At 39.2% G+C, this 11,588-nt stretch overlaps 1 protein-coding gene and 1 long non-coding RNA gene across 2 annotated transcripts in view; one reads left to right on the forward strand and one right to left on the reverse strand.

The window, feature by feature from the left end:
- LOC114486587 (uncharacterized) overlaps positions 1–11,588 on the forward strand; it is a 37,872-nt gene that overhangs the window by 25,185 nt on the left and 1,099 nt on the right. The window contains exon 2 of the long non-coding RNA XR_003680580.2: positions 6,524–6,619. This is a non-coding gene — a long non-coding RNA (uncharacterized lncRNA). The remainder of the gene's footprint in view (positions 1–6,523; positions 6,620–11,588) is intronic.
- The window catches only part of HPSE (heparanase), a 35,130-nt gene continuing 28,695 nt past the window's right edge, over positions 5,154–11,588 (reverse strand). The window contains exons 11-12 of the mRNA XM_024115414.2: positions 11,242–11,388; positions 5,154–6,279 (exon numbers count right to left, since the gene is read on the reverse strand). Coding sequence (XP_023971182.1) covers positions 6,120–6,279; positions 11,242–11,388 — 307 coding nt within the window. The 3' untranslated portion in view covers positions 5,154–6,119. The remainder of the gene's footprint in view (positions 6,280–11,241; positions 11,389–11,588) is intronic.

An 11,588-nucleotide genomic window follows, 5' to 3' on the forward strand; every position in this document is an offset into this window, starting at 1 on the left:
CAAGAAGAAGATATAACAATTATATATGCACCCAACATAGGAGCACCTCAATACATAAGGCAACTGCTAACAGCTATAAAAGAGGAAATCGACAGTAACACAATAACAGTGGGGGACTTTAACACCTCACTTACACCAATGGGGGAAGGAGGGGTGGGACGAATTGGGACGTTAGGATTGACATATATACACTACCATGTTTAAAATAGATAGCTAGTGGGAACCTGCTATACAGCACAGGAAGCTCAGCTCAGTGCTATGTGAAGACCTAGAGGGGTGGGATGGGAGGGGTGAGAGGGAGGCCCAAGAGGGAGGGGATATATGTATACATATGGCTGATTCACTTCATTGTATAGCAGAAACTAACACAACATTGTAAAGCAACTATACTCTAGTAAAAAAATCTTTTTAATAAAATAAAAAATAATAAAAATAAAAATAAATTTGTAGAAGTACCTTTGGAGCTTAAATAGTAGAATCAATAACTATAATGCTTCAGGCCTTAAAAGTATTTTATGTGAAGTTGGTGTTCTTTATGAAATTTATTATAAAATGATAGCTGCTAAGAAATATGAGAATAATAAGAGAAAAATTATGAAAGGCATCCATGTTTCTCAGTGGTACTGGTGGAACTGAGTTCTCATTGCCTACTGCAGCAAATTCAACAACAAACCTCAGTATTGGCTTTTCCTTCTCCTCCATCTCACTCTCCCTGATCTCTCACACCTGCTTCCTGAGATCATCTCCCAAATAAACTACTAGACCCCAAGTCCTTGTCTCAGCCTTTGCTTTAGATGACCCCCAACATCTGATACTTAAGCATAGGAAGGGGTTGAACCCAACACACTAGTGGTTCTATATCCTGCCTCTAGACTCTCTAATCAAAAGCTAATTGTTACTGCACTTGGTGTAGAGGACCTGAATTGGTAATTCTATTACTTCTGGCTAGAGGAGTAAATTTGTAGCTTTGGCATGAGAAAATGACATTTTTGTACAAATTGTATTTTTTAAAAAATAAATTTATTTTATTTATTTATTTTTGTCTGCGTTGGGTCTTTGTCGCTGCACACCAGCTTGCTCTAGTTGCAGCAAGTGGGGGCTACTCTTCGTTGCGGTGCTTGGGCTTCTCCTCGCGGCTGCTTCTCTTGTTGCGGAGCACGGGCTTTAGGGCACGCGGACTTCAGTAGTTGTGGTGCACGGACTCAGTAGCTGTGGCTCGTGGGCTCTAGAGTGCAGGCTCAGTGGGTGTGGTGCATGGGCTTAGTTGCTCCGCGGCATTTGGGATCTTCCCGGAACAGGGATCGAACCCGTGTCCCCTGTATTGGTAGGCGGATTCTTAACCACTGCACCACCAGGGAAGCCCTACAAATTGTATTTATATAGGTTTGCTATCACTGTTGTTTGTTTTTTAAGATGTTGAAATGCTTAGGGAACTTGATCTACTAAATTTGTGTGTGATTTATTAGATATATAAGAATTTTTAAAAAATGTGTTTAGGAAGAATATGTTAAATATGCAAATTTGCCTTATTAATTTTGGAGTGCTGCAGAATCAGATAAACTAGCCTTATTATTGTCCTTTGAAAGGTCTATGGGAATTGAAATAAATATGTAAGTTGCATTTAATAAAGTAACCTAAGAACCAATTTAAAAACTAGTGACTATCATCAAATATATAAAAGTAAGGAACAAATTTAACTTAAATCAAAGGTGTTATAAAAGCTTACAGTGTTTGGATTTCCCTGGTGGCGCAGTGGTTAAGAATCTGCCTGCCATTGCAGGGGACACGGGTTTGAGCCCTGGTCCGGGAAGATCCCACATGCTGCAGAGCAACTAAGCCCGTGCACCACAACTACTGAGCCCACACTCCACAACTACTGAAGCCCGCATGCCTAGAGCCCGTGCTCTGCAACAAGAGAAGCCACTGCTATGAGAAGCCTGCGCACCGCAGCGAAGAGCAGCCCCTGCTCACTGCAACTAGAGAAAGCCCACACGCAACGAAGACCCAATTCAGTCAAAAATAAATAATAAATAAATTTATATTAAAAAAGAAACTTACAGCGTTTAATGACAATGATAGGGAAGATATTTTAAAAAATACTGTTAAATATTTAAGTATCTAACTTACTCTAGGGCTTTCTAACCCATAAGTCTGTAGAATTGAGAATGGTATAAAATTGGAAAAGGAGAAGACAGGAGTACCTTATCCTTGAAAAAAACCACAAATCTCTGACCCAGGGATGGAGTGAATACGGGAATGTTCACACTATATTTTTCTAAGGCACACAGTACGTAAGTTGGTCTGCACATCATTGGTAACATTTTCTTCTACAGTTGAGACTAATAATTTATTCTACTACCATTTAATTTTGAATACTACTGCTTTGATTTTGTATTGCATTATCAGATAAAATAGATGGGTATTTATGTTAGTTTGGTTGGTCATCAAAATTCTGGTTAGAAGGATAATTAAAAGACTTGTCAACCATGAGGTGTTTCAATAGGTTGATGAGACACATCAGAAGTTTTAAAAAAGAAAATGGGTGCAGGGCTTCCCTGGTGGCGCATTGGTTGAGAGTCCGCCTGCCGATGCAGGGGACACAGGTTCGTGCCCAAAAGAAAAGAAATGGGTGCAATTACAGAACTGACAAGCCCTGAACATACAAGTTTCACAGCAGGACTTGGTAATTCCCATTATCATGTAGATGAGGTGAATCACAAGGGCCAAACTAAAAGACAGACGTAATTTTTTTTTTTTTTTTTTTTTTTTTGCGGTACGCGGGACTCTCATTCTCGCGGCCTCTCCCCTTGCGGAGCACAGGCTCCGGACGCGCAGGCTCAGCGGCCATGGCTCACGGGCCCAGCTGCTCTGCGGCATGTGGGATCTTCCCGTACCGGGGCACGAACCCATGTCCCCTGCATCGGCAGGCGGATTCTCAACCACTGAGCCACCAGGGAAGCCCCAGACGTAATTTTGAGCCAATATAATAAGTTGCAGAAAATAAATATATTTGATTGATTAAATAAATTAATGAAATCATATGGGCTCAAAAAGTCTCACTAATGTGACAGGCAAGAAGCTTCCTCTATAAAAGTTTGAAAAACCCCTATTTATTAATAATGCATTTAATATTCATTAATATACAACTGAGAGCATTCCTTTCTTCACATAACTATGCCTCTGTTCTTCATATAACCACCCACCACAGTAAAAGCTGTTTAGTGATAATTTAAAAAAAATTTTTTGAAGTTATCAGGCAATACTTTTTGAGGTTTGAAACATCACTCAGTTTTTCTGTATATTCACAGTCAAACTACCTAAGCTAGTTTCAAATTTGAACGTTCTTCTCTGTCATTAAGGAAACATCTGAATGGCTACTGTGTGCCAGACAATATGCTAAGCATAGGGAATACAAAGATGATTAAGATATTGAACTTCTTTCTTATAAGCTTAGAGTCAAGTTAGAAAGATATACGGACACAATTTAGATGTATCATAAGTGCCACAGTAAATGTCCAAACTGCTATAGGAGCAAAGAATATGACTAAAGCTACTTGAATGATAGGGGAGGCATTGAAACTGCTGTTTGAACTGGGTCTTAATAAACATAAAAGAGGCTGTAGGTCCGAACTGGTCAACCAATGTGTGGGTGGGGGAACAGAATTCATGGGGAAAGCAACAAGAATTGAGGCTGAAGAAAACAGCAGGTGCCAGCTTATGGAGGACCTTATATGCTATAGGAAATGGAGAGCCATTTTAATTTTTAAGCAAACTTTAAGCAAATTTAAGCAAAATTTAAGAATTTTAAGCAAAGTCAGGAAGAACAATTAGGAAATTATTACAATAATACAAGTGAAAAAATGGGCCTTGAATTTATTAAGTGGCAGAGGGGCTAGGGAAAAGAAAAATAGACAGGACCGAACACTGATCATGATTGAATCTACATGATGAGGGAGGAAATCGTGTTTGTGCCTCATGATCTCTTTTCTTCAAGGTCAGGTCGGTATTGGGGAGGCTGAAAGGACAAATAAAGGTAGGAGGTGTAAACAAAGTGGTGAAGGAAACAAGGGATCTGTAGGCTTAAGCTTAATTGAAAGAATAATCAAGGACTTCCCTGGTGGTGCAGTGGTTAAGAATCTGCCTACCAATGCAGGGGACATGGGCTCGATCCCTGGTCCGGGAAGACCCCACATGCTGCGGAGCAACTAAGCCCGTGCGCTACAACTGAGCCTGCTCTCTAGAGCCCGTGAGCCACAAATACTGAACCCTGCGCACCTAGAGCCCATGCTCCACAACAACAGAAGCCACCGCAGTGAGAGGCCCGCGTGCCACAACGAAGAGTGGCCCCTGCTAGCCACAACTAGAGAAAGCCAACGCGCAGCAACGAAGACCCAACACGGCCAAAAATAAGTAAATAAATTTTAAAAAAAAGAATAATCATGCAATATTGAGGTTATTAAAAGTTACTTTATTTCAAATGTGAAAATATAAAAATCACTTACCTATAAAATTTAAGGATATTAAAGCATCCAAACTTTAAGTTTCAGCTTTAGTTCCTTATAAATGTACATAAATGAGACAATATTCATAGCAGGCATAAATATAAGGAGAATTATATTTCTAAGAATTAAGACACAGGAGAAAATAATACATTCTGTTACTGATAAAAGCACAGAACAATAGTGGTCAGTGTTATAGACTTCCCAACACCCTCTCCGTTCCAAAAGATTATTAGGAGACAATTGGAGGAATCTCATTGATGGTGGCAGTGACTGGGGAGAATGGCCATGCGACCATGACACGAGGAGACATGAGGAGAGTTTTGCTGAGAGAACCTCTGAGAAAGGGTCCTTCAAAAGTCTATGAAGGGGCTTCCCTGGTGGCGCAGTGGTTGAGAGTCCGCCTGCCGATGCAGGGGACGCGGGTTCGTGCCCCGGTCCGGGAAGATCCCACGTGCCGCGGAGCGGCTGGGCCCGTGAGCCATGGCCGCTGGGCCTGCGCGTCCGGAGCCTGTGCCCCGAAACGGGAGAGGCCACAACAGTGAGAGGCCACAACAGTGAGAGGCCCGTGTAACGCAAAAAAAAAAAAAAAAAGTCTATGAAGGAGACAGAAAAAATTGCTCATCTTCTTTCTCTGGCTGCTGCCAGGTTTGAATGGGCCCATGGAATAGCTACAGCCTTCGTGAAACCAGCTTGAGAATGAAGCCAATACTAAAGGGGACAGGGCAGAGAGATGGAATGAAACTGATTCCTTGATGACATACTGAGCAATGGAGCTCACCCTACTTGAACTTCTTGGTATGTGGGATTATAAATGTGTGGTGGTTTAAGCCATGGGAATCAGGGTTTTCTGTTACTTGCAGCCAACTAAAACAAGAATTTAAGGTAGATTAAAGGTAAACATTAACAGATGGTTACAATGTATTGAATTAAATTTTCTCCTCTTGGTAAATCAATTTCACTTACAGTCATTTTTTATTTCATTTGAAGTTTACATAATCCCTTCCCTCCAAATTGCCATTAATCTTTTTTTTTTTTTCTGTGCTATCACATCTAACCATCTGTCCTCTCACACAGTATTGCTGACAGAGACAAACAGAACAGAGGGAAGTGAAGCAGCAGCTGAATTTAGCTCTCTGTTAAGCTGCAAAGAGATTGTCTCTCTTTTATAGATGATTTGAATGTTGTGGTAGTAAACTTTTTCTGACAGCAGCCCTATGGGAGGAAAGCATATGGAGGAAAGAATCTGACAATCTTCTAATAACTGTTGTTTTTTTTTAAATAAAAACGAAACACTTTCTTAAAACTAATAATATATCCTTCACTTACTTGCCCCCTGGCTGTATTGGGAGTATTTATATACATTTTTAATAATCTTAAATAAAAATAGTACATGCAGAATACAAACATAGTGTTTGGAACTAGGTATTACTATTAACAGTGGTCTACTTAGAACAAAATACTGTGCTAATCTAGCACTGAGAGTGTCCTAGTGGCCCTAAAGCAGTCACCAGTTGATCTGTAATGCATCTGCTTGCCTTCCTGCCGCCTGAGTTTTGCTTTCCTCTTATCAATGCACTTGAAAAATTCAGTCTCTGGGCTAGTATATGTCTTTCATTTTCAGATGCAAGCAGCAACTTTGGCATTTCTTATCACAAAAAATCCATATGAGAGAGCTGGCAGGCCCAGTGAACTTCCTGGGCGGAGAGGTTTTTCTGTCAAAGCTGGCAGGGTTTGGTCATCCACCATCTTCAGAGTTTGACCATTGAGCTGGACAGACCTGCAAAGGGGAAAGATACGTCCAAGTTAGCCAAGTTGTGTGTCTTCCACTCTATAAAAGTTGTGAGATCTTTTTAAGACCAAAACATTTTTCTGCAGCAGTTTATATTATATAATTTGAACACTAAGTATTTGAACACTATGTCAGTTAAGTATTTGACCTAGATGGTCTTTAAGCTGCACTGGTAGAGTTGAAACCATATGGCCTGCAAAGCCCCAAATATTTACTATCTGGCCCTTTACAGAAAATGGAACACATGTAATCCATACTAGGCAAGATGATGGAGTTATAAAAAGAACGAAGATGACATACTTCTGGATCTGCAGCATGTTTTTGGATGGTAAGAAATTGAAAACATTTTTATATAAAGCAAATATATAGAATAGAATGTGAATTTCATGAATTTAACATACAAAATGACAGTCAATTTCCCACTTGTAACTATGTCCATAAACCATCTTACTCCCCTTTTCCCAGGAGGTATGCATTCATTTTCTTAAATTGTTAAGCTATTTTGGTAGAATGTATATTGCTGTGGTGAAGCAAAAATGATTTTGTTTAGCTAAACCACAGATTCCAAAAAAATTATGTTTTCTTTGCATCTCACTGTTGGAATTTAAAATCAAAACTGAGTCAAAAAATGGAAAAAAAATTAAGGACAAGTGTTGTTTCTTATGCATATTTATTATTATTTAAATCAAATTAATACATGCTTACAGCAATAAATCTCATATAAACAAGAGCTTATGAAGAAAAGCTTTAGTCTGCTTTTAGTTCTGCTGATAGTTACTTCCATAATTCCAAATGATGCTTTTATCTCTATTATCTTTTTCTTAAATGCTTTTTATATTATGAAATTTTTATATATGAAAAAAAGTTTTTTATTGTTGAAAATTTAGATTACTGTCAGAGTTTATCTCATGTATATAATACATGTAACAGTACCTTGTATATAGTAAGCACTGTAAAAGTATTATCTATCATCATCATTATTATTCAGATAAATAAATATAACAAAAGCAACCTGTTAACTCATCATAACCATTTTTAAGATTTTGATGTATATTTCTTCATCTCTTTTCTATGTATGTATGTACATACATGTTTTCATTTAGACAAAAATGAGCATACAGTATATAGTCTCTTAAAACTTGATTCTTTTTCCTGTAACACATCCTAACATTTGTTCACACCATTAAACATTCATCCACTACATCATTTTAATTGCTGCACAAGATTCACTTGTATGAGCATATTAGTTTATTTACTTAATTGTCTAATGTTAGACATTTGATTGTTTCCAATTTAACATTATTATAAAGTTTTCATTTTTTTTTTTTTTTTTTTTTTTTTTTTGGGGTATGCGGGCCTCCCTCTGCTGTGGCCTCTCCCGTTGCGGAGCACAGGCTCCGGACGCGCAGGCCCAGCGGCCATGGCTCACGGGCCCAGCCGCTCTGCGGCACGTGGGATCCTCCCAGACCGGGGCGCGAACCTGGTTCCCCCGCATCGGCAGGCGGACGCGCAACCACTGCGCCACCAGGGAAGCCCCTAAAGTTTTCATTTTTAAAGATCTCTCACACTCTATCCTAAGTATCAGTCAGCAGAAAAACTGGTTTCCATTTAACCTTGGTTAATGTCCAGCTCTGGGCTCTGTGCCTAATGATGTAATAAGATAACCATGACTGTGCTGGAGGATAATAAGCCTGCATAGCTGTTACACTCAGCCCACATGCACCCAAGCTTTGTCTTAGCACCTATATCACAGCAGTTCCTGGATGGGGTGTGAGAGGAAACACCATGACCATCATCAGGAAACCACAGACAAAAATAGGCCTTGAAAACATCTCTAAATGGTGATAGTAAGACCTCTTCAGCATGAAATTGAAGACCATTACAGGGTACACAAAAATGTTTCAGAAATGCTTTAGGAGAGGCCACAGAGTTTAAAGGTAAGTCTGATATTGTAAATTAATACTGCTCTGGGTTAAGATGATGAAACATGGGCAAGATAATCCATCTGGCTATACTGTTTAATCACCTATAAATATAGCTAAAGGATGCTATCAATATACTGAGTATAAGCTTAAAGCATGCAGAATATTTCCTCATCAGGCTGGGCAGTGAGGGTAGGGTTTTTTTTGAGGGTAGTATCTTGTTTTATATTTTTAAGTCAGTAACATGATGACAAGAAATAGAAGACATGCTTGTCACGTTTCAGATAAATAGAGCTAGAAGGAATTAGCAAGCAACAGATTTGGCAAAATTGGCGATGCTGGGCAAAATTTATCTGGGATAACTATAAAATACTGTTTTTATGTTAACATATATTCACTTCAAATATTTATTAAAAACTTACTATGCAGGACCTTCTATGGGCACTATACAAGTTTTAAAGGTGATTATTATTTAACCCTCTGAGGTCATTAGCATAAGCAAGTGTTCAGACTGTGCACTCATCAAACTTACCTGCGATGCTTTTGCAACATTTTAAAGAGAGAAAAATATAAGTAATATAGACTCATCAAAGAGAACTTAGGGTAATGAAACATTATGCACAATGTCACCAATTTTCCAAGTATAAAGCATGAAACGTGTGATAAGAATGCAACAGGGTCTGATAAATATAGCAAAGAGAAGAATCATTGAAGAAATTGGGCATATTTAGCCTGGAGAGAAGACAGTCCAATTGTCCTTCAAATATTTGAGAGTTATTCTGGAGAAAAGGAGGCATTCAGCATTGTTCCAGATTAACAGTAGCAAACTCAAATGTCCTCAAGGGCCAAGGAAGTTACGTGTGCCAGTGCAGTAGGACAGGCTAAGACAGCAGGGTCACGTAGGGACTAAGGAGAGCAGAAAGCTGAATGACCTGTCTAAAGTAAACAACCCCAGTTCAACTCCATCGAATTGGGAAAACATCCCAGAGCTGCCAGAGCACCCATTTTCGAAGAAAAGCTAGAAATCCAGATACTTTAGTAGTTGTCAATTTTTACAACATTGACAACTAATAAATAAAAATTAACACAGAATGTATGCCAACCTCCCCTACCAGAAAAAGAGAAAAAAAAATAACCTCTAAACCCACTTGTCCACAGGCATGAGGTATAGTTTCCATCCTCTGTTCTAGAGAATAGAACTAAGAGCAGCAGATGAAAGGCTTAGAGGCTCACTTTATCCTTGCCACAGAGAGCAGTTGCCAGCAGAGGCTGTGAGATCCAACAGAGGAGGAATCAAACAGAGCGGAATGGCCTTCGATACCCATCTAAAATGATCTCTTAAGACACTTCTAATTCTGCAACTATTATTCAACTACTTCAGAAAAGCTTTTCTCTTATCAGCCCCAGACAGAAATATGCTAAAAAATAGCCACTTCAAAAATGGTCAAAACCCAGGGCTTCCCTGGTGGCGCAGTGGTTGAGAATCCGCCTGCCAATGCAGGGGACACGGGTTCGAGCCCTGGTCTGGGAAGATCCCACATGCCGCGGAGCAACTGGGCCCGTGAGCCACAACTACTGAGCCTGCGCGTCTGGAGCCTGTGCTCCGCAACAAGAGAGGCCGAGATAGTGAAAGGCCCGCGCACCGCGATGAAGAGTGGCCCCCCGGCTCTCCGCAACCAGAGAAAGCCCTCCCACAGAAACGAAGACCCAACACAGCCAAAAATAAATAAATAAATTTATTTAAAGAAAAAAAAGGGTCAAAACCCAAATAGAGAAAGGTATCTGTTATCCAAATATGCATTATTTACAATAGGGAAAAAAAAGGTTTAACCAGTAGGAAAATAAGTAAACCATGGCATTTTATAAAACATGCAGCCCAGTTAGAAGTCTACAAAGGCTATATATGGAAAGATACTTTGGGAAACTTGTGGGTTCCCCTTCGCTTTTTCCTATTAGAGGTTGTATGATTACAGTTATAGTAAAATAAAGGATAGGGAAAAAATAAAGTAATGGTACCCAGTGTTAATAATGCTTGTCTATGGGGGCTAGGACTTTGGAGAAAGCATGTTTATGGTACTTTTTCAGGTTCTGATGCTGTCACTGGAAACATCACTCATAGAGCATTTGCAAAGATGGGAGGAGGTAGTAAGAATTTTGTAATCTCAATTTTTTATGCTTTAATGTGAGAATAGTCATGATGGAAAGAGCCCCTTCCAACACACAATGAATTTTTATTTTAATTAATTAATTTTTTTGGCTGCACCACACAGTTTGTGGGATTTTTGGTTCCCTGACTAGGGATTGAATCCATACCCCGTGATTTGGGAGCACGGAGTCTTAACCACTGGACCACTGGGGAAGTCTCCTTCCAATACATATTAGACAGAAATCTTACAATGTTTGTGTGCCTAACTCTTCAAGGCCTACGGTCATTCTTGGGTATTCTGTTGGATTACAGGCTTTTGTAAGACATATTCAATGACAGGCTTTTATAACTAAAATGTATTAGAACCAACTTTAAATAATTCACCTAAAAGGCACATTTCTGACCACTTTTTTCTTACTCTAACCAATAAAAAAACTACTCTGATACCATAAGAGACTCACACCCAGCTCTTACCATATAATATTTTACAACAGCTCCTATGCCTTTATATAGCAATTACATATAGGTATTTTTGTTTTAGTGACTGTGTTACCAAGAATTATGTCTTTTTGGAGCAAATAATCTAAATGCATTGAGTGGATCTTGATATATATAGTTGCTCAGAAATGAAAACATTTCCCTAAGATAACTGCTAGTTTGTGGTCCCATCCTTCTGCTTTGGACTCTCAAAATGAATCACACTTATATTAGTATGTATTCATATATAACTTCCTGAATATTAAGAATTGTTAGAACTTGAAATAGTTGACTTTTTTTTTTTTTTTTTTTTTTTTTGCTCCCTATCAACACATGGTATTCTGACAAACACCAATAAAATTCACTTTTGGTGAAAGTTTGAAATGAACCAAGAAAATTACTCACTTGGAAAATAAGCCATTGGGTCCTGAAGGTTTTATGAGGTATTTGTCCACTTGCTTGTCAAAAAAGTGATGTGGTAACTGCAAGCGCTTGGTGACATTATGGAGGTTTAAGGCATACAGAGTTAAATCTCCTTCTTTATACCTTGGGCTAAAAGCAAATGGATTAACTCAATAAAAATATTTATCTAATTTAAGCAATTGAATAGTTGATTAAAAATATAGTCATGGGGGGCTTCCCTGGTGGCGCAGTGGTTGAGAATCCGCCTGCCGATGCAGGGGACACGGGTTCGTGCCCCGGTCCGGAAGGATCCCACATGCCGCGGAGCGGCTGGGCCTGTGAGCCATGGC

The sequence above is a fragment of the Physeter macrocephalus genome, chromosome 7 (assembly GCF_002837175.3).
Source record: "Physeter macrocephalus isolate SW-GA chromosome 7, ASM283717v5, whole genome shotgun sequence".
In the NCBI taxonomy this organism is placed as follows: domain Eukaryota; kingdom Metazoa; phylum Chordata; class Mammalia; order Artiodactyla; family Physeteridae; genus Physeter; species Physeter macrocephalus.